The 22210-nt window shown below is 46.3% G+C and overlaps 1 protein-coding gene and 1 long non-coding RNA gene across 4 annotated transcripts; one reads left to right on the top strand and one right to left on the bottom strand.

Moving 5' to 3' along the window:
* Positions 1 to 1460: 1460 nt before the first annotated feature.
* Positions 1461 to 6933, bottom strand: IRF2BP2 (interferon regulatory factor 2 binding protein 2). Of its 2 annotated transcripts, none has more exons than XM_020886106.2 (2): positions 5653 to 6933; positions 1461 to 5051 (listed from the first exon to the last, which is right to left on the bottom strand). In XM_020886106.2, exons 1-2 carry the CDS (start codon positions 6698 to 6700, stop codon positions 4336 to 4338), a joined length of 1764 nt encoding a protein of 587 aa, XP_020741765.2. In that variant the 5' UTR covers positions 6701 to 6933; the 3' UTR covers positions 1461 to 4335. The 2 variants fall into 2 exon arrangements, with proteins under 2 accessions (XP_020741765.2, XP_020741766.2); XM_020886107.2 differs by having other exon boundaries at positions 5701 to 6933.
* A 1049-nt stretch (positions 6934 to 7982) lies between these two features.
* LOC110132657 (uncharacterized) lies at positions 7983 to 21956 on the top strand. Of its 2 annotated transcripts, XR_011488830.1 has the most exons (3): positions 8016 to 8573; positions 11915 to 16201; positions 18148 to 21956. It is a non-coding gene; the product is annotated as an uncharacterized lncRNA (long non-coding RNA). The 2 variants fall into 2 exon arrangements; XR_011488829.1 differs by having other exon boundaries at positions 7983 to 16201.
* The last annotated feature ends 254 nt before the right edge of the window (positions 21957 to 22210 follow it).

The raw sequence follows: 22210 nt of genomic DNA, 5'->3' as shown, positions 1-22210 counted from the left end.
TCTAGAACTCCAGATGATGAAGTAGGTAAATCTGTATTCCATTCATTGGTGCCTCTGCCCTTGGTCTGTGACAGAGGAAAGGCGTGTCCTCTCACTGTTCCCTATGAAGAAAAGGCAAGCAAATAAGGGTGACTCAGTACTTCCAGTGGCCTACACACGACTGAACATTTTTCTGAATGATTCCACGTATACACTTTGGAATCAGGAAGAGAAACATTCTACTCTTCACTAACCAAATAAAACCATCTATAAATCATATGCAAAACAACCTTGAGTAACGGGGGGACTTAAAAAGTCTAGGAATTAAAAGGAGCTCCATGTTTTCCCTTCAATTTCCCCCCAGCTTTGGAGAATAAACAAAGACATCTGCCACATCAAGGGGTCAGATTGGTGTTTTGTTTTTTTTTTAAACTGGAAACAATGCAATCATCACAGTTTACTTTGGGAGGCGCTTTTCAAATGATAAAAATGACTTCTGCAAGCTGCACTATTTTCAGTTTCACTGAAAATAAAACTTAGCACCTTTAAGAAGACTAACAGTTTAGCAGTTCTTTTAAGCTTAACAAATGGAACATCACATTGTATATTATAATCTAGAAATAACTTATTAAGGATACTGTTTCTTAAAAATGCCCTTAAATAGGCTAATTAAAAAGTCATTAAAATGCATATATAGTCATGGACTCCTGAAGTTATTGGGCCACCACTAACTATGCATTAACTGTTGCTGTTTAATTTAAAACATATAGTCTGTGTGTACCTGATCTTGAAAACTGTAGTTTCAAAAGTTCCTTTTGTAGAGAAGTCTGCCAAGCCATTAATCAATAAGAAGAGTAAAAGCTGCAAACATCTAGGAAATTTCTTACTATGTGACAGTAGACAGGAGTTTGTTAAAAATATCTCCATCTTGGTGCTTTCCACCTTTTATCTCCATTTATAAATTTAGGTTTCAGGGCATCAGTAAAGCTCACACATGGCTTTGGCTTGTGAATTTATTCCAAAGCTTTCCAAAAGGTAGGCTTTTTTCTTTCTTTTGTCTGCAGTGAATTTTCTCTGGCCTAACATTGCTGTTTTCTTCCACTGCTTTCCAGTGAGCAACTCTGTGTCTTGACAATCTTTTCAATGCCGTCACTATCTTCTCTTTCCAATCTACTATTGCAGAATGGCTGGCTGAACTGCAAGTTGAAAAGTAAACAAGTGCTTTTCTGGCTGTACTTTGTTCAGCTCTTCTCTTTATCTGCTTCCCCTATCCAGTTGCCCTTTCCCCAGTCCCTAGCACTTTCTTCCTCCTTCCATCAGTTGCCTTTTTGTTCCCTGTCTTTTATCTCCTGCCTTTCTCCTGCTGGTTCAGTCAAACCCCAACCCCAAACCCACACATCCTCTGGTCACATTGCCACTGGTGATTAAAACAAGAGCCACTCTAAGCTTACTTTAAATAATTAAAAAGGCCTCAGAAAATGTTCAGTGCTCCCAATTTTATTTTTATTTAATGCTAAAAGTTAAAGAAAAAAAAAGTACTGTAAATCTGACAAATGACAGAATGCAGGTGATATTTCCATAGCGTGATTTTAAAATAATGTTGATATCTGAGATTACACTCACTTTAGTTGACATGAGTTTCATCATATATAGAAAAAGTATCACCTTCAACTTAAAAAAAAAGTAAAGGTTAAAAGGTGGCACACTTTTAAAATACTTGGTGGCCAAGGAAAGGTATCTAGTAATAAAGTTGTAAACCATGTGTACGTTCTTATAACTTTTAACGTGAGGCCACATAAAAGACAGTACATCTGTTAAATTCTATAAATTGTTAAAGCAAAAAAAGGGAAAGCTTCAACACCCCATCCCCTAATATTTTGAGTATTAAAAGCACAGCTGAAATATTAGGATTTGAAATCTGATACTGCCCATGTACAGTAAGTAGCTTTCTGACATCTTTATCCAGCTGTGGAGAATCTCTGCACTGTCATCAGCACAACAAAGAATCAAACCCATGTCCCAGTGCTAACTTCTTAACTTCAGAGAATGCCAGAGAAATAACCCAGACCAACACTTTTCCAGCTGCAAGCCTTCTATAAGGCCACCCAAGGGCCAGTCGGACTCTTATTTTTTAATAGGAGTAAACTCAACATGCATCCCCTTTAAAGCTGTTTAAATTCTCCCTCTTGAACACCAGCGCAGAGAAACCATAGGCTGTCTTTTCCACAGCTGGAGAGACTTATTCAAAACAGCAGGATGGTTCTTTATTAATCTTTTGGAAAGCTTATCTGTATAAAGATTGCAAAACATACAGATAGCTACCACAAATTAGGTCAAATGACTGATCAACTTGTAATGTCTATGAGGTCAAACTCCAGTTTATAATAAAGTGCCTAGATACACATTTATACAACAGACCATAGTAAGTTGAATTCTTTACAAATGTCTTTATGGGCATGTAAAATCGACTGTGTTTCTGCATGTGTGCATTTACATAAGAGAAACCAGTCTGATCTGAGTCATAGATATTCCAATTTTTTAAAAAAAGTGTAACAACAAACTGGTTAATCATGCAAGTCTGTTTGTAATATAACAATGACCGGTAACATGAATTTGCACATAATAGGTGCACTCATTAAAAACACCATGAAGAAAATACTGTATTTGGTGCAGTATCTGATTTTCAAGTGTTAATAACTCGACCATTAAAAAATATTTGAGCAATTTAAAAAGAAAGACAAAAACACAAGTGAAAAAGTTAATCCAAAATGGGTAACAATCTGTATTTTCAAATTAAAAGCTCGGTTGTGAACCATACACAGAAGTGTAGACCTCGAAGCCATGATTCAGCCTAATTATAGGGCCAAGTTACAAACACCTGAACATAAAAGGATTTAAAGTAGTGTTCCTGTCAATGTTAAATCATAACAGCACAAAAGAAAAACCAGTATCACTGTGAGACAACTATTTCTAATAACTGATGATTTATTGGTTTAAAAAAAATCATTTTACTGATGCAAAATAGTGATCAGAAGAAATTAGTTTACAAAAGGCTTCTAAAAATAGTTTGAGAGGTGGGGCCTGTCTATAATGTAAAACTCTTTAATTTTTGCTAGTTTATCATTTTTGTCCAGAAGAACAGTATTATTCACTTGGTATTTCAAACACATGTGAGAAAGAAATTACAGGTTTCCTCCACCCCCATCTGGGCTGTCACTGATATGCCCACGGGCAGTCCTGGCAGCACCCCACGCTGTTACTGTCATTGTACCATACTGTATTTAGCACTCACTAGAAACAGGGTGTAGGTGATCATATCAACAGCAATAGCGCTACAGGTAAATGATAAAACAACAAAACACAAAACGGAAACGAAACCAATCCCACAATCTCCAGTTCACCTGGACTGTAACTTCTCTTTCAATTCTTTTCAAAGGAAACGACCACAGCAACGACAGACAGAGCTCCAAGGGGTTTGAAAAGATCAAGTGGCGCTGCAGAGCCAGGCTCCATGCAAAGATGGCAGTGCCATCTTGTCCCCACCAACAACCGTTATCACTGTCTTGAGTCACTGGATTGTATATTATGTAACCAACTAGCATGCAGCATTGTCATCTTACAACTGATCACATGGGCAGTGAACAGTGGTCAACTCTGCCTTAAAAAAAAAGTCACCCCCCACCCCCAAAACCCCCCCACAGTCCTGAAAATCTCTCAGCAGCAACTCTCAGGCAGTCATCAATAACCTAACAACTGAACTTTAAGAACAAAATCGAGAAAGATTCACAATCGATTTCCTGTTACTCTAAAAGGGCAAGGTTTGGGGGGAACTTGCTGAAATTTCTCAGTGGCATGCCCACTTCACAACAGTGCCCCTTTCCTCATTTCCTTTCCTTCTCCACCAATTGGCCTCCAGCCTGAGAAAGGGGCCAGCAGTAAAGAATGACAGACAGTAAGGCAATCTTACAATGTCAGAAAATGTATTTGGCTTTTTTTTTTCTTTTTAAAATAAGTGCATACAAATACAGCTAGAAGCGTTTCTGCTTTGCCAAGTGCTCTAAAAAAGCAGCGCAAGTCACAGCCTACATTGAACGGTAACTGTCACCAGGATAATAAAGCACAAAGATATGCTAATAACGTTAACAAAAGAAGAAAATGCTTTTATAAGTACATACCTTTTGTCGTCAAAAAAAAAAAAAAATAGAAACACATGTATTCAAAAAAATCAAAATTATACAGCCATGTTTATGAAGTCTACATTTCCCTTGTCTTGGATATATATATATGTGGAGATATATATACAATTCAAGCAGTTTTAGTTAAGATTAATCATTGGGTTTTTCTGAAACCGGAAAGTCACGAGTCTCTCTCTTTTTTCACTTTCACATCTCCAGCAAGGATGGTTGCAATCTCCCCTTGCATGAAGGCCCAGGGGACATTGGAGCCCACAAGAGGGCATTTTTCCCCACTGGGACAATAGACCTCTCCACTAGCTCCCTGCTGTTTGATGCTTTGTCTGGAGCAGGGGAAGCAGAACTTGTGCGAAGGGACAGAAGGGCACTGCACAAAGTGGGTGTCCTCCAGCCGCTCGTGGCAGAGGGTGCAGCACAGTGGGGCGCTGGCGGCCAGAGAGGAGTCCGGGAGGCTGGCGGGGTGCACTGGCTCCAGTCCTCCAGCGCTGCCTGCCCCCTGGCCCCCCACCTCTCGGGGGCCCAGCCTTCTTTGGTTCATAGAGGACGGAGAGGGTGGACTGCTGCTGTTCCGTCTGGTGGTGGAGTGCACCTGGTTGGCATCTTTCGAGGCATGACTGCCCCCTGCATTGTCTGCTACTAAGATCAGGGCTGCCATGGGGGACTGGCCGTTCTGGGCCGCTTCAGGCGGTGTGGTCCGGTTGGAATGAGGTGAGGCAGTGGGTGGTGGTGGCGACACAAAAGAGGATGCAGGAGTAATGGGGATCTTGAGCCCTTCTGTGGATGTAGACAGCCACGGCTGGGCCTCTCCATTGATCTTAGGGGGCCCAACTTCACCTTCTGGCTCAGGAGAAGGCTTCCTTTTCCTTGCTGTTCTTGCAACTGGAAGAACAAAGACAGAAAAGGGGAAAAAAAAAGAAATAAATGAACATGCACTAAAAAGGATCTTTCTTTCACTAACACGTAACACAACCCGCTGAAAAATTTCTATTCTCCAAAAGCTGGTACAGAAAATCCAAGTTTCAAGAGCACGTGCAACTTAAACCACTTAGACTGAGAAGGCGCTGAGGCAGTCTAGCAGTTGAGAAAAAAAAAAAAGGGCACGGAAAATGGCACGGACAGCACTGCCTGTTTTTCCACACGCCTGCATGTACCCAGGCTGCCCTGTGCACATGAGTTAACGCCCCCACCCCCAACTCTCAGGTTAAAAGGTGACTGGTGCCCTCAAGCTGGCGACCAGGAATGTGCTGGGAAAGGAAAGCCCTGTGTCGCTGCCTATCGGGCCCTCTGACTCATCTCTGTTATGCTGCTTCAGCAGAGGAACACGTTGCTACTAAGCACTGGTTCCGCCTAGAGCAGATCAGGAAGTTGGATGTTTGCTATTTCTGGGCCGGGGGAGAACGGCCAATAGGAAGAGCACCCCCTCCTCGGCTCTCAGGCCCCGCTTTGCCCCTAGATCCCCTCACTCCACAGCCGCCCCTACCTGCTTTAGACCCGTTGGCCCCGTTGGCCTCGAAACCCAACAACCTGCCTGCAGTCAGGGCCGGCTCCTTCTTAAACTTGCTCTCGAAGGGCGCCGAGTGGCCGTGCTGGTGCAGCGCCAGCAGCGTGTCTCGCACGGTCTTGGGCCGGTTGACCCAGTCCTGCTCGCCCGGCCCGCGGCCTTTGCCTGCGCCCTCGGTGCCCAGCTCGGCCGCCCCGGCCGCGGTGGACAAGCTGTCGGCCGGACCGCGGTGCGAGGCCGCCGGCGGCTGCTTCTCCTTGGCCGCTGCCTCGCGCTGCTCGTGCTCCGCGGCCGCACTGCTCGACACGGACGCTGGCCGCTTGTGGGCGCCCATCTCGGCGGGCTGCGCCGAGCCCAGGCCGGCGGCCGCGGCCCCGGACACGGCGGCCAGCGAGGCGGCGGCACGGCCGCCCAGGCCGAGCGCGGCGGGCAGCGGTGTGGCCGAGCCGTTCATGAGCGGCACCAGGGTGGGCGGCACGGCGTGGCCGCGCCGCGGGTTCGGGCTCTGGCGGTTCAGCTCCGGCGGCTCCTCCAGCTTGGAGAAGCCGTTGGGCACCAGGATGCCGTTCACAGGCGGCGGCTGCGGCGTCGGCGGCTGGGCCAGGGCGGCGGCCGGGCGGCTGCCGCCGAAGTCGGAGCCCAGGCGCGGGGGCCGCTCGGCTGCGGCGGCCGCCAGAGGGTAGCGCTCCAAGGCCTGAGGAGCGCGCGGGGCGGCCTCGGGGCCGCCGTGGCCGAGCTGCTGCTGCTGCAGGAGAAGGTCCTTGGCCGAGAGCGGCGGCGGCTTAGCGGCAGCCGGGGCCGCGGCGCCGGGTGGGGAGCGGCCCTCCGGGAAGCAGCCGTGCGCCCGCTTGAGCTGCCGCGCCGTCTCGATGACGAACTCGACGCGGTCGGCGCCCTCGTAGTTGACGCAGCCGCGGCACACGGGCTCCGTGAAGTCCCAGATCATGGCCCAGGGCATGCGGGGCAGGTCACACAGGTAGCACGACTGCCGCCGGGACGCGGCGGCCACCGCCACCGCCGCGGCCATGTCCGAGGAGCCCGCGGCGCCGGAGGAGGAGGCGGCGGCGGAGGAGGAGGGGGCGCCGCCGCTACCCGCCGGCACCACGCGCGCCCTCCTCCCCCCCCAACCCCGCGTCTCCCCCACCAGCGGCGGCGGCGGCCGCAGAGGCGGCGGCGGCGGCGGCAAAGCCCGCGAAGGCTCGGCGCCCGCGCAGCGCCCCCGGTGCACGAGGGGCGGCGGGCGCGGGGCGAGGGGCTGCAGCCGCGGCAGCACGTCCCCCCGGCCGGCGCGGGCACGGGTGGACGGCGGGGCGGCGCGGCGCGGCGGGCGCGGCGGCGGCGGCGGGGGCTCGGCTGGAGCCGCGGCTGGCCTCCAGACCGGGGCGAAGACGGGCCGCGCGGACGCGGGGGAGCGCAGCAGGTCGCGGCGGCAGCTGGCGCGGAGTGCGGGGCGGGGGGCGGGGAGGCTGGGGGGGCGGGGAGGCGGGGGGGCGGGGGGCGGGGGGCGGCCGCCGGGGCAGGCTCAGCCCGAGCGGCGGGGCATGCCGCGCCGGGGCGGCGGCGGCGGCGGCCGGGCGGCGCGGAGCTCGGGCGCGGCGCGGACCCCGGGTCGCTCCGCTGCTCTCTCACAGCTCCTGGCGTCGCCGCTCTCCAGCGCCCGCGTCAGCGCCCAGCCCGCCTCAGCTCCGCCGCCGCCGTCGCTGCTGCTGCTGCCGCCGCGGCCGCTCCACTTCTACAGACTTGATTCTTCGACAGCCTCGCAAGGCGCCTGCGCGGGCCCCCTCCCCTCGCGCGCGCGCCCGCCCTCCCCCGCGCCCTCGCCCTCCCCCTCCCCCCGCCGCAGAACGGGCGCTGCTGGGAGAGCCGGCTCCTCTGCGCCCGCCCTCCCGTCCGCGCCGCGGCCTGTGTCCCCGACGTGAACGCGTGGCTGGCGCAGCTTGCTTCCCTCCACCCGCTCCACTACCTCGACCACTCGGGCCGAGTTCCCTCCTCTCCAGGTCCGTTTAGAGCAAACCGTGTAAAACTCGTGTTTTGAATAGCAAGGGCACTTTGTAACTTGGTTCTGTCCATTTTTAAACATCTTTTAAGGAGCTTTATTTGAACTCTTCGGCAAATGCTTTTACCCTCGCATGTGTCTTGGGGAGGACACAGGCGCCGCAGGTCCCCTGAAGTTTTACTAAAAGAGGGCGTGCTCGCAGGCCTAGGATCGAGTCCACCCGCCGCTTCCCGGAGCCCTTCCGGGAGGGAGCGGCAGCACATGGCGATGGACCCCACTCTCCTTCCCACCCGGCCCGCGCTACCGCGCGGGGGTCCCGGCCGCCTGGCGCAGGTTCGCGCGGCAGCCGCGTGACGTGGGCGCGGGGCCGCGGGCCGCGTGCGCCGCCGCCGCCGAGTGCGCACGCTCAGCGCAGACGTGACTCTGCGCCGCTGGCACTGGCGGCTCCATTGAACGAATGCACATTCCAGGGATCCGGGGTCAGCGGCCAGAGCGGCCGCGTCACCGCGCAGGCTCCGCCCCCCGCCGGCGACTCTAGGCCGCCCGGCCCCGTCCGCGGGGCCAAACTTGGACTCCAGGTGGAGCGGGGCACGGGCACGAGCGGCGGCGGGGTCCGCGCGCGCTTGGGGGTGAGCGGCTGGCTGGCCCACGGGTCGCGCGGCCCCGGCAGATCTCGGGCATTCCCGGGCCCACGGCGCGGGCAGGGGCGACCTCGAGCCCGCCACACGGCCCAGGCTGGGCTTAGGTGGGTGCAAACCCGCCTGGCGCGAAGGCGACATGTGGGTGCAGAGCCAGCCAGTCTCGCCGCGTTCTGCCACCGTTGGCAGCCACAGGCTGTGCCCAGACTGAATTGAGCACTTGAGTTTCACACTTTTATCGGGAGGAGGAGCTGGCGTGTGTTATGGTAAATCACTTTTGGCTGGTCGTTAGTCTTCCTGACTAATAGACGCGGGCTTAGTCACGCTCAGTTGGGACCTTTACACTTCAGCTCTGGAAGGGCGGCCTCCCGAGCTTCCTTTGTTGGAAAACAGACCCACCTCTCTCCCTGAGACTGGAATGAGCTGGTTAAGTGTGGGAAGAACAGGGTACTAATTATATTATCTTCCCTACGACTGGATTGGTAGGTGGAAAGAGAGAAAAAAATCCTGCTGACGTTTCTCTCTAGTTGTTGCTATTGAAAATGCCAGGTTGCCTCAAAGGATTAACCACAGGGAAGAGGAAAAACACCCTGAGAGAAACAGTGGAGGGAGCTGCTTAAAGCACATGAGAAAACCTGTTCGAAAATGGCACACAAAATGTAATGCCAGACCTAAACGTTTTTGCAGGCAAAGCCTGAATGTCTTCTTGTGGGGATTTCCAGAGAAGGTGCGCCTCCGTAAAGGTCTCCCCATCTGCTCCCGGATCTTGCCCTGCAATTACAATCCTGCCTCACCCTTTCCTAGCTGGGCGCATAGACCCCGATCACCAGCAGCTGGTGCCTGTGGGTTTGGCCACACCTGGTCCTTGCTGTCGTGCACCGCTTTCAGGACCTCCTGGGAGACCCAGAGCCTCTCCTAGCATGTGACTTCAGCCAGTAGGCCACTAACCAAAGGGAATGAGGCCCAGGCTCTGTGCTGAAGAGAGATGAGCCATCTCGATACTCCCCAGGAAGTGGCCTCAGTAGGCTGAGATGGAAATATTAAAAGAAAACAACTCGGGGTTACAGCCATGGCCTAATTTTACTCATTTACCTGCGAGCAGGCAGGCACTGTAATATCCTCGTGGGACAGCCTGTCGCTCTATCCCAAAATAGAAACACTGAGCTCCAAATTCTGCCTTGAGGGGTAGTAAGTCAGGGTTTTTATGGAACAGAGCTTTTCTTCTCCAAATGAAGAGCATTTCCTTTTTATTTTACACTGCCTGTTTAGTGTTGAAACCTCAAGTTATTGTAACTTCCCTAACGAAATGCCCAGTGGAAAATGGAGAGGTTTGTTTTAGTTCTGGTTTCTCTTGCCATAAAAGGATCCGGAATCAAGGGGGTTAAGGCTGGCCATGGACCCAGTGCGCAATTCCTTATATTGTATCAAAAGTCTTTCATGCTGCCTGGTCTTTCAAGTCTCTCCGAAGCAGCTTTATCGATGTATGCTAAGTAAACAGAGCTTTGTTTTCCTCTTCCACCCACCGCCCTCCCTCCCGGCACAGACTGGAGTTGGAACCCTTCCAAGCGGCTGCCGCAGCAGTTAGAGCCGCCGCCTCCACACACAGGAGCAGGGTTTCTAGGGTGAGGCAATGCGTCTGCAATTCGCAGAGACAAGGCAGGAATTGTAATTGTAGTTCATCATGTGATGACTTATGAAAGAGGAAGTTGGTATGTTTTAGTCACGTAGACTCTGCCCTCTTGCTTAAAAGGCCCCAGATCTTCTCAAAAGAGAACCATGATCATCTCTGCCACTCCAAGTCAAGGTTACCAGGTTGGCTGTGGTGTCCTCCTACACATTCCTATGTGGCCAGACAGGCTGATGCTGGGTGAAGTGTTGGTGGGTCAGTGGGTTGAAGCTGGCTTTTTAGCAGAATGCTGAAATGCTGCAATTTGTATTAAGAACTAAAGAAATATTCTATGGGGAACACTCCTGCTGAGATAAGATGGAGCAACAGTCTTCCTTCCAGCTCTAATTTCTAACATTAAAAAAAAAATTGCAGCTTAGAAGCAAAAGGAAAGCCATTCAGTATGCTACTCTCCAAAACTGGCATTAGGGAAGTGACTGAAGGTAAACCAAACAGAGCAGTTCCAAGCAGTAGCTCAGTGGGCAGAACAAATCCAGCCCCTGCACAGGTTTCCCCTGAGTGAGCATTAACCATCTAAAATCGGAATCTGAACCCTGGAGCTCACTCCAGTTGAGATGCTCTTGTTAACACACCACAGCCCTGTACTGGCAGGTGACAGGGCAGTGTAAAGAAGTGATTCTCCCCAGACGACCCTGATGGAACTCTGCCTGGAGGACACACAGCTGTGGGAGAGCGGTGACCCCCCGCCCCCAGAAATGTGTGGGTGCTGTCCAGGAGGTGGTATTTCTAGGGACTGCTGAGTTCCTTCATGTCCCCTGTATCCACGCATGGAATCACAGCCTTCATTCTTTAGAGTGCAGCTTCTATTAATAGCATGATGTTTCAACCTAACTAAAACTTCTTAAACTCTGACCCTGGCATATTTGAAGGTTAAAAAAAAAAAAATGCAGCCATGTGGCATCTGAATATTTGTGGCTACCATCCTAGGCTTCCTGTACTGGGCCAGAAGTATCCTAAGACTAGAAGAGCATGTGTGATATTCAAGGCTTTCCACTTTGAAAATGTTATAAATACATATTTGAGCATATTTGTTTATATAACACATCCACACATACTATGGAGAGTCATGACATAAAAGAACCTTCTGTAATAGATATGAGCACCTTCCTTCTAAGCAGTACCATTTTATGAGACAATTCTACTGGTTTTCAAATTGCAAATATGCTATTTTAGAAATACATTCCCTCTGTTTGACCTCTCCCTATAGCCTACCTCCCCTGTGTGCAGAAAACATTCAGATACTAAAGAGACTTCTGCATATGAAGGAGATAAACTCTGTGGAAGGTCTAGGAAATCACAGAAGCGCTCAATCATCCACATATTACACACGGAAGCTGTTAGTCACCAGCCTGTGTGTAAACATAGGTACAATCCCCACATATAGTAAAATTTGGGGCCTTGATGTAGATTAACTACTATGTCAGAATTTAAAGAGCTAAGTGAAAAATACAGATAAAGGAGAGATTGAGGTCACACACTTGCTCAGTCTGCAAGGAAATTTGGAGGAGAACTGGAAGGCATTCAACAGCCATTTGATGCCAGAACCCTCCTATTGACTTTTTGGAAAGAGCATGATGAAATGCACTTTTCTGGAATAATATCTGGATGCGGGTGTAACCTCTATTTAAGACATTCACTGAAATCCTTTAAAAGATACCAGGGGGAAGACACTGACAAAAGAGCAAACCAACTTAAAGATAATGTTTAAAAATAATAATACACTTTCTCTCATTAGCTTGCCTACTTAAAAAGGTAACTTTCCTACATACACATTCAGGAATAAGGGGACTGAAAAAACTAGAAGATGTTACAATTCTGAAAGGTTAAGCATGATGTGATAGCTTTATGTTTATTATTGCTTTCATATGGGCATTCAGAAAAGTTATTTTGAGTGTAAATTTTATTCTTGTCCTTTTTCAGAAGCTGAAAACCTAAAATGGTGAACAGTTAAGTGATTTTCTTACAATAACATTAAAGATGAGTGCCAGAACTGAAATGCAGGTATGAGTATTTTTGTCGAACGATATAGTCTAGAATGGGTGACTCAGACAGTAAAGAATCGGCCTGCAATGCAGGAGATCTGGGTTCAGTCCCTGGGTTGGGAAGATGGCTACCCACTCCAGTATTCTTGCCTGGAGAACTCCATGGACCGAGGAGCCTGGCAGGCTACAGTCCATGGGGTCACAAAGAGTCAGGTACGACTGAGTGACTAATACACACACTCATAGTCCAGAACATACTATATACGTTTTGCATTTTTTTTAAAAAATGTATGCACAGTTTAGAGGCCTAGAAGAAGAATGTTAACATTTGTGAGTGTTAACAAAAAGAATGTTAAGATTTGCCCCTCTATACCCGTATTTATAGGAAACAAGATTCTAGTATAGTTCATAGGACAGTAGATCCAAAGAAAAGTCAACAGTCACAACAAATAGAGAGATATGGTAGAAGTGAGTCAGTTTGCCAGCATGCCATGCCTAGTATGGAACTCCTTAAATGGTAGACCCTTTTATGCTGGTGAAACTTAGAATTTATAAACTACAGATAAAAATTGATGTTGGTGTTTGGATATAAAATTCATTTTTAGGATTTAGTTGAGCGAGGAAATGGTTTGGTTACTCACCAAATTGGAATACTGCACCTCCAACTCTTTATGCCCTATTTCCCTAAAAACAAAAAGAGAAGTCTCATGAAATCATTTAATTCTTTGTATAGGACTCCAATTCTGGCTACTCTGCATGCAGACAGGTAAATACAACAGGGCTACAAGGCACTGAGGAGAAAAAACCATGAAGTCAGATGTTTCATGGAATTTCACCATTATGAAGGGGCTCTCAGAAGCCAAGTGACTGTAACTTATTCAAATGAAGTTTCATTTTTATTGTTTGTATTTCTTATGAAATGGAAGGGAGCCAGTATGTGCTAGATTGACTTTCTCTTGACAAGATGCAAATATATTTCACAAAAGAATGCCAATCAACAGGAAAATTTGCCCTCTACCAATAGGGGTTTCTATAATCTGTTCTGGCGACTGACTTGCCCTGGTCTAATGTGTTTAGCAAACACACACAAAGTAATGTTATTTAAAGCAATTATATATGTAGGTGATAGCCCAGTGATATCCAGAGATGCAAATATTAACAATAAGCATTTGAAAACTTTAACTTGTTTTTTTTTTTTTTGGTCAGTTTTGTGTATAAAGGAGACACAGAAAACTGACTCCCTGTAGAAGGAGAAAAGAAAGGAAAGTTTAAAAGCCTGATTGTGGGCTGTAATTTGTTAATTGGAGTGAACGTCAATCTGCTTTGGCACCACATCCATTCCTGGGCCCACATGGTGGTGGTACCTCTTTGGCAAGGGGAGTGCAAAACCATAGAATTCAGATTCACACTCAGAACTGAAGTTCATACCAAGAAGAAGAAAACTAAATCCATGGGAGCAGATAGCCTGGGTTTGAGCCCTAGCAAAAGACCGCTGGTGGACAGAAAGAGAGAAATAGATTTCCTAAAAGTAACTGACTAAATATAACATGTTTACTAAAAAGCTTGTTACAGACAGCTAAAATGCAAATACAAATGAACTTTGATGGGCTAGATGGCAAGCCTCCTCAGCCCTTTAAGCAAATTCCTGAGTGATAAAGTTGGTTCCGAAACATACCTGGGAGCTAGCACTTATGAACTTCCTAGGGGCTGTTATCTTTTAGCCTTTAAGAAGTAGCTAGATTGTGAATGTTTTTTCAGACTGCTTTTATTCTTTCTTTCCATTTATCTATCTGCCTACCTACTATCCATGTTTGCCTTAGCAGACCAATTCGTTATCCTTAATGATGACTAAGACATGAGCATCTGTTTACTGATTTGGTGAACTGAGGTACCAGCGCAGTAAGGAAGTTGCCTTGAGATGAAGGAATATATAGTCGAACAACAGCTAGAATTCAGGTTTCCCAAACTGCAGTTCTTTCTTTAGCCCACTGGTGGGCTGCCTCCTATTTCTATTTCTTTCACAGGTTCTCTTTTACATACATGTACATATCTGCACAGGAGATGTCTGTGAGACCATGGGTTCTCTTCACGCAGCTGGGACCTGACACAGATGACTGGAACACTCTGGGTCTGTGTTTTGCTTGATTGGAAGAGGGAATTTTGAACTTGGTGCCATTTCTGCTCTGACCCTTCATATGGTGGGTGAGGATAATGGAAACAAGGAGAATGTGGCAAAGCCAAGCCCAACATTCTTCTGACTCATATGGAATCACAAAACAATGCAGGAAAATGACTGTAAGTGCCTGTTCGCTATTTGGGGGCTTTGTGCCATCGGATAAAATTATGAGGTTAAATGGCTCCCAGATCATCATATCATCTGAGAATATGTCTGCTTGGTTTGGGCTCAGATCCCAGGCTAGGAGTGTCTAAACCACAGTCTATACTTAGTTTAAGTTAGCCAGGGGAAAAGCATCTGTATCAGCGTTAATATGCCCTACTAAAGTGTCTCAAAGCTTATAGAAAATATTTCTTTCCACAAGAGACTGATATATATGTATATATGTGGTGGGCAAAATTCAGTATACTAACCACAGGCCCTTCAGATTACTCAAGAGGGCCACAGTTGAAGAAAAGAGAAGGAAAAAACAAAACAAAACCTAACAATAATTCCATACACTGACCAGCTTTTGGCTGAATAGGTCAGCAGGATGTGGAAACTTGTTTTGAGGTTTTTTTGTATTCTCACCCAGGATCCCACTGCTTAATAGCTGTGTGATTCTTTGCTGGCTATACACTGAATTTATGAAAGATGTTGTGAGAGTAAGTTCTAGGAATTCTGATGTTTTGAAATTTGTTGTGCTCTTGTTAACCATTGTGAAATGTTACACTTGTGGCTTTCTATACAACTTTCATTTATTTGGTTCTGATTATGAGAAAACTTAATGAAGCTTCATCAGTTCTGCGTATTTCAGAAATCGTGGTGGGGACTTCCCTGGTGGTATAGTGGATAGGAATTCACCTGCCAGCGCAGGGACAAAGCGCTTGATTCCTGATTTAGGAAGATCCCATGTGCCATGGAGCAGCTAAGCCCGTGTACCACTGCTAGTGAGGTCTGTGCTCCTAGAGCCTGTGCTCCGCAACACGAGAAGCCCCCACGATGGGAAGCCCGTGCACGGCGACTGGAGAAAGCTGAGAACAGCAATGGAGACCCAGTGCAACCAAAAAAATAAATTTAAAAAGTGTGATGGTGGGAAGCGTTTACATGTGGTTGTTGTTTCATTTCAACTATTCTTCAAAAACAGGCGAAAAAAGCCTAGTTCTCTAGTTTTCATATAAAGATGACTCAATTTATTTGAAAATGAGTGTTCCAGAATCAGACTTCCAGATTCCATGAATTCAGAGTGTGGAAAAGGACAAGCAGCTCCCTTTAGCTGTAACAGGAGACATTCTTTTAAAAGCCTGGAATGCTGAAGCTCTCTTACACTGAAAACATGTTAGGACATGCCTTTTGGGGATGCTATCAAGTGGTGTAGGCTCTGAATTCTACATTCTGTACTTTTGAAATTGTTTTCTGTTGGCAGACAACCTCTTGATTATTCTCATGTGATGAGTGTTCAGGCCAACCTCTCCCGTTCCAAGTAATTAAAAGACAACAACAAACTCATACTCTGTGAAGTATCCACACTTTAGCATAAAGTTGTAGGTTGTGTGAGTGCTGGATTTATAGTGATCAATTCTATGAGCCTTGTCATTTGTTCAGTCAGTAAATCATGTCCAACTCTTTGCAAACGCATGGACTACAGCACTCCAGGCTTCCCTGTCTTTCACTTTCTCCCCGAGTTTGCTCAAACTCACGTCCATCGAGTTGGTGATACTATCCAACCATCTCATCCTCTGTTGTCCCCTTCTCTTGCCTTCAATCTTTCCCAGCATCAGTTAAAAAATCATACACACACTACCTAGAATACTTTATTCTCTAAAGCTCATTCCTGCTGTTTAAAAGTGTCACCATGTTAAGGAATGAAAAATTACAGCGACTAGGGAAAAGTTTTCACCTTTTTTCATTTCCCCAGTAAAATTAAGCAATAATTTTCATTCCCCTCAGCTCCTTTTGTAATCAAGGCTAACAATGGATTAAAGGGCAAATAAATGAATGAACAAGTCTATGGTGTTTCTTTCTTCTGCCTCAGAAAGATGCAGCTTCCCTTGCTGGCAGGAGATACAGGTTAGGTGCAAGACAATTCTCCCACTCCAGAGAGCCTCTGTTTTTAGGCAGTTCTGATTCATGACTTGGAGAATTGCACTAAATTAGTGTACTGTACAGCATGGGCCTGGTTAAGTTAAAGTAGACACTCTGACCCCCTCAACCCCTCACTCTGACCACCAAGAGTTCATTTCCCAGGGGCATCTGTGGGTCCCAAACAAAGGGGCCCACTGAAAACCCCATCCACGTTTACCCTATCATAGGCCACGTGGTAACAGAAGTTTTCATATTTCTTGAACACCAGCAGGATTCTTAACATGCCCCAGAACAGAGATGCATGGTCTTGGGTGATGATTTTTTAAAAAAGATGTCATCTCATTTCATTCTGTGGGAATTATTTTTTAATCGTGTTTTATTGGGAAATTTCCCAGAGATAATGCAGTGAGAAACTAGCCTGGAAGAAGACAGACAAGACAGGCACAACAGAGTCAGAGTTCTTTTTAAAATATTTCATTTTGCAGATCAAGAATACAACTTGTAAATCTTTTTTATGCTTTTATTATGGTATATAAATTATGACATTTTAGGAGAAGCCCATAAAGCTAGCAGAAGCAAGAAAGTCAAGTTTCTTTTTTTGAGCTTTCCATAGGTAGTATAATTTAAATAATTCTATGGTAGAATTTCAACACCTCTGATGGAGCACGGTTGTTTACGAAGTAAGAACAGTAATCCTCATGTTAAAAGGTGGCATTGCTACCCTAGGCAGCAGATGGTGTTATTAAATACACAGGCAAAGTCTAAGGTCATAAGGAACTAACAATTAACCAGAAATATGATCTGTCAGAGTCGTTTAATGGGTAACCCACCAGATATATGCCACTTGTATTATTGTGAGTGTTGGGAGGTGTATTGTCAAGCTTCAGAGCAGTTGCACAATCCATTTAGAAATATTGTAATTTTATTCTTATTTAAGCATTTTGTGAAACCAACAAACCAGAAAGAAAGTGAAAATCAGTGTGATTTCCTCATAATACTGCTCTCTCGCCTGATTTGAAAAATACTGATTCAGATTGCACAATTTCATAGCAATCCCTGAATTTAATTGGTCTCCCCAAACTAATACTATCAGGATTTTGGATTTTATACTGCTGGTGTGGGGTGTTCTAAGACCTCTTTATGTTATCTGAGACATCATTTTGCTCCTGCATACTTTGTAGTGTACAGGTGATGCGAAAAGCTTTAAACCTGCACAAGTGCCGACGAGGGGATGGCTTGGAAAAAAACAGTTGTGCAAAGGAGGGGCAATGAATGGTGGGGAGGTGACGGAAAGTGTAGTCAGAGACTAACCAGCAAGTAATGAGGATGCTATTAAAGTAAAGAAGTGGGCTTCGTTTCTGTGTAAATCAAGTATAAATATGTCAATAAAAGTAAGAGCTTTATCCATAACAGCTCAATTCCCTGTGGGTTTTTTCAAGGAGTTTTCCACAGGGAATGCGGGATCGATTTTCTTTCCAGTTAGGGCTTTTGAGGATGAGGAACTGAATCCTAAACTCACTCCAAGGAAAAATAACCAAGAAGGCAGCAACCAAGTCTGAATAGTAAAGACCCAGCAACTTGGTTAGAATTAGGAAAAGTGAACGTTGGCCCTTTGGCCAGAACTCCAAAGGGTATCAGAGAGTTGTAACTCCAACCAACGTATCAACCAATCTGAAAAACAGCATCTGGAAAAGCAAAAACAACCCCAGTTCCCCAGGTGAATAGAAGATGAACAATGGAAAACAGGGTCCAGAGGTCACTGGCTAATCAGAGTAAATAAGTGGGTGGATTCTAGTCTTAGGACAAAAGCTGTTCTTTCATTTTCCCACTGTTGGGTTTGATGAGGAAGTCTCAATCACAGAAGGAAAAAAAAAGCATGCTACTAAGAATGTTTTTCACATATTTCAATGTGTTTATTTACTTTTCTCCAGGTTTAAACTGAGTGAGGAAAACACAGCATCTGAAGACACAGACTGGCAAGTTGAGAACTTTGTCTCCTCCAAGGCCAGGTAGCTTGCTTTTTCCCTGTGGCCAGGACTCCTGCTGACACTTCCAGCCGTCCTCAGCAAAGCCATTGAGCTACCCTTGGGTTAGTGAATGAGAACTTTCTGGACAGCAGAAGACTGGTGGAGGTCCAGCTGGAGAAACATATGGCCGCAGAGGCAGAGAGCGCTTCTTCAGGCTTGTGAGTTGTATAAAAAATGTCTGCAGGCTCAAGGCAGCCGTTACAACCTAAGATCTTACTAAGCATGATGGATGTCCGTACTTCTAGGCCTGCCTCCAATGTACCTGGACCGAAGCCAGTGCTGCATCCTCAGGCGCCCCCAGGGATGGTGTGTGCAGGACGGCACCACCTCACAGCCCCCTCTGAGGTCAGGATTCCACGCCCGCTCCCTGCCTCCCTCCCACTCTCCACTCCCCTACCCTCGGCGGAGCCCGGTAGATGGCAGCCCCTTGTGCCTTCTGAAAGAAAACGAAGTTTGCAAATCTCTGTAGACTGTCTTATAATAGGTAGGTCAGGAGGGAAAATGACTATGGTAAATTCTCCTCTTAACCACACATGACCTCAGCGCATTTTTGAGCTGCACAGTGACACAGAATGAACTGAAGGAGAAAAGCCAGGCAGGCTGGGTTCCAGACCAGGACACTGCGAGGAGCTGACTTTTACAGGTAAAGGCACAGCCTTGAGGCTTAATAGCAGTGCCTCCCTGCCCAATATGACTTCCAAAACAGCGGAAGGCAATATGTGATTCTCCATGTTGATTCTCCAGAGTAATTATCTCCTATTGCTAATAACCATTCATGTCTGTTACTGAGCTTTAAAAACATTTTGTATGGAATGCTATATCCCTTACAAAAGATAAATTAGGAGGCAATCATTCAAAATTATTTAAAAAAAAACAAACTTTGTGAAGTTTGTAATTCGACTCTTTTTGACCCCATGGACTGTCGCCCACCAGGCTCTTCTGTCTGTGGAATTTTCCAGGCAAGAATACTAGAGTGGGTTGCCATTCCCTTCTCCAGAGGAATCTTCCCAACCCAGGGATTGATTGCAGGCAGATTCTTTACCATCTGAACCACCAGGAAAGCCAAAAAAAAAAAAGTAAGTTCCTCTAGAATACTTACATAGTATTAGGCCTTACGCACTATAACCAGTACATATTTTAATTTTTTTTGCCATACCACGTAGTGGCAGTCGGATCTGTTTCCCAACCAGGGGTTAAACCTACGCCCCCTGCAGTGCAAGCATGAGTCTTAACCACTGGACCACAACATAACTCCCAGCACATCCCTTTTAACGGTGCACAACACAGATGGCCTTGGGAAGGTGGACATGTATACCCCTTTTATCCTCAACTGTGGCCCTCATAGCGCAGCCAAAGCTGATGCCACAATTTTTCTTCAACAGACAATAAGGTCTCCTTTCAACTTCTCAATGGATGTTTCACACCATTTTCCTTATGCTGTGACAGTTGTAGAAGCAGCAATGACCATAGTCACAAAAATCAGGGCCTGGTTTTATTACCCCATCATTATGACAATTATCCTTCCAGTTTTCTCTTTGCTCATGTACACACATTTTCAAAGCACATATTTTCACTCCTGGACAGAGAAAGGCCAATAGGTCAGTCACACACACTCCAAGCTGATAAAGCAATGTCCTTAACTTAGGATAAAAAGAAGCAAATTACAGCCCTTTATGCTTAGGCTGTGTTTTTCCTTTTAATAACTCAAAGCTAAACCCAAAATGACCAGTGCATTTTGCGTGGGTGTATGTGTATATCTGTGTATGTGTATATGTAATATATATGCATACATTATTAGTATAATACTGTATTATTATATGTAATTATTATATACTATTAGTATATTATTAAAATATATATTAAAAATAATGTTAGGTAGTGTGTTACTGGTTTCAAATGAACTTTCCATCCATCTGGGCCTGGGGAAAGGCTTTGAAACCCCAACATTTTCTAAATATTCAGTGAAAAAAAAGTCATTTCTTCTCAAATATAGCTTTCTTTTTGGGGGTCATCAGGAATGCAGAGGTGGGTATGGGCTGGAGACTAGCTAAATGACTGTTGTTGTTGTTTTTACTGTGCTGCATGGCATGTGAGATCTTAGTTCCTCAACCAGAGATCGAACCTGCACACCCTGCAGTAGAAGCAGAGTCTTAACCACTAGATCACCAGGGAAGTCCATAAAAGTTTGCTCTTTCTAGTGGGTGCAGAGTCCCTGGTTCATCTTGGCTGTCTAGCTGTTTCACACAGTGCTAAAAGCTCAAGATCCCTGTGTCCAGCCACTTTAAGTCCTGTGAGAGTAACTCACACTCTGATGGGTGCCTCTCTCTCCTGCCATCTTTCTATGTGAACGCAGGCAAATTGCCCTCCTGTACTCACTTGCTTCCATAGGTTGACGTGGAAACAACAACAAGACCAAGTGACAAATGAATTGAGATTTACTGATGTGTCCAGAGACTACTCAGTGTGGGTAAATATCACCCAGCACTTGGGAGTGCAGGACCTGGAGGAGAAGAACCAGGGCTCTCATTCCTGTGCTGCACTTTACCAGCTGTGTGATAGGCGAGTCACTTAAACTTTCTGTGCCTCAATTTCCTTACCTGTGAAATGGGTATAAAAACAGTACTTACTGCAGAGGTTGATAGAGGGATTCGATGACATGAAAAGTATAAGGCATACAGCCTGCCCCCATTAACACTGGCTTTTGTCATCTGAGGTATTTCCAGACTAGGCTGAAGCAGGTGCTTGTTCTAAAACCAACCAGTTCTTGTACCTCCTGTAGCCAGACTTCAAGATCTTACTTGAGGAACCACCCCTGCTACTCAGCACCCCTCCACACCCACCAGTCCAGGAAGTAGTTATCACTCAAGCTGCCAATGACCTCATTCTGACCATCTCTAAGAAACTCTTATCTTGAATCCTTTCTGAGTCATCCACCACTATCACTCCTTGAATTTTTTTTTCTCACTTTGGCTCATAAAGTAATATCCTGGACCTGCTGAACTTAGAGAAGTTAGGAACTTAAGAAGTCCCTATGCATGAGTCTTATCTGTTCTCTGCCCACACCACATTTTTCTCCAGGCTGGAGGTTTTAGTACTCAGCACACAGAAGATGCTCAGTAAACATAAAACCGCCTTGAACTGTGATGTTCAAGGACTTCCTCATCGCTGTCATTTCATGTTGTTTTCCTGATATGGGAGCTGTTGCTGCTCTTGCTGGAATCTCTGCTACAGGGACATAAACTCTTTAAGACTGCCTGACTTGTCATCCATCCTTTTCTTCATTGGAGACTTGAAATTCGAACTGTGGTGCTGGAGAAGACTCTTGAGAGTCCCTTGGACAGCAAGATCAAACCAGTCAGTCCTAAAGGAAATCAACCCTGAATATTCACTGGAAAGACTGATGAAGCTGAAGCTCCAGTACATTGGCCACCTGATGCGAAGAGCAGACTCATTGGAAAAGACCCTGATGCTGGGAGGGATTGGGGGCAGGAGGAGAAGGAAGTAACAGAGGATGAAATGATTGGATGACATCATTGACTCAACGGACATGGGTTTGAGCAAACTCCGGGAGATAGTGAAGGACAGGGAAGCCTGGTGTGCTGCAGTTCATGGGGTCGCAAAGAGTCAGATACAACTGAGTGACTGAATAATAACAATAGTTAAACTGAATCTCCCAAATAAATAAATAAATAGAACCTGTTTCAGGTTTCCAACTTGTGTGTGTGTGTGTGTGTGAGGGGCATTTTTAAAGTCTGAATTTCACGTTATTCGGAAAATAGACTTAAGAATTAAGTCCCCCAAATACCAAAACCACACCCAGTTCATCTGAAAATAATTGTAAGATGCCTTTTCACAAGTGAATCATATTATCTGAGAGGTAGAACCCCAGAATATGCATTTAAAAAATAAACTTTCTGTCTCAAACACAGCAAAGTTTGATAACTCATACTTAGTTCAACCTCACCCT

Source organism: Odocoileus virginianus, chromosome 7 (genome assembly GCF_023699985.2).
Source record: "Odocoileus virginianus isolate 20LAN1187 ecotype Illinois chromosome 7, Ovbor_1.2, whole genome shotgun sequence".
Lineage (NCBI taxonomy): Eukaryota > Metazoa > Chordata > Mammalia > Artiodactyla > Cervidae > Odocoileus > Odocoileus virginianus.
Note: the sequence above shows the minus strand (reverse complement) of the source record. Positions and strands in the feature narration are given on the sequence as shown.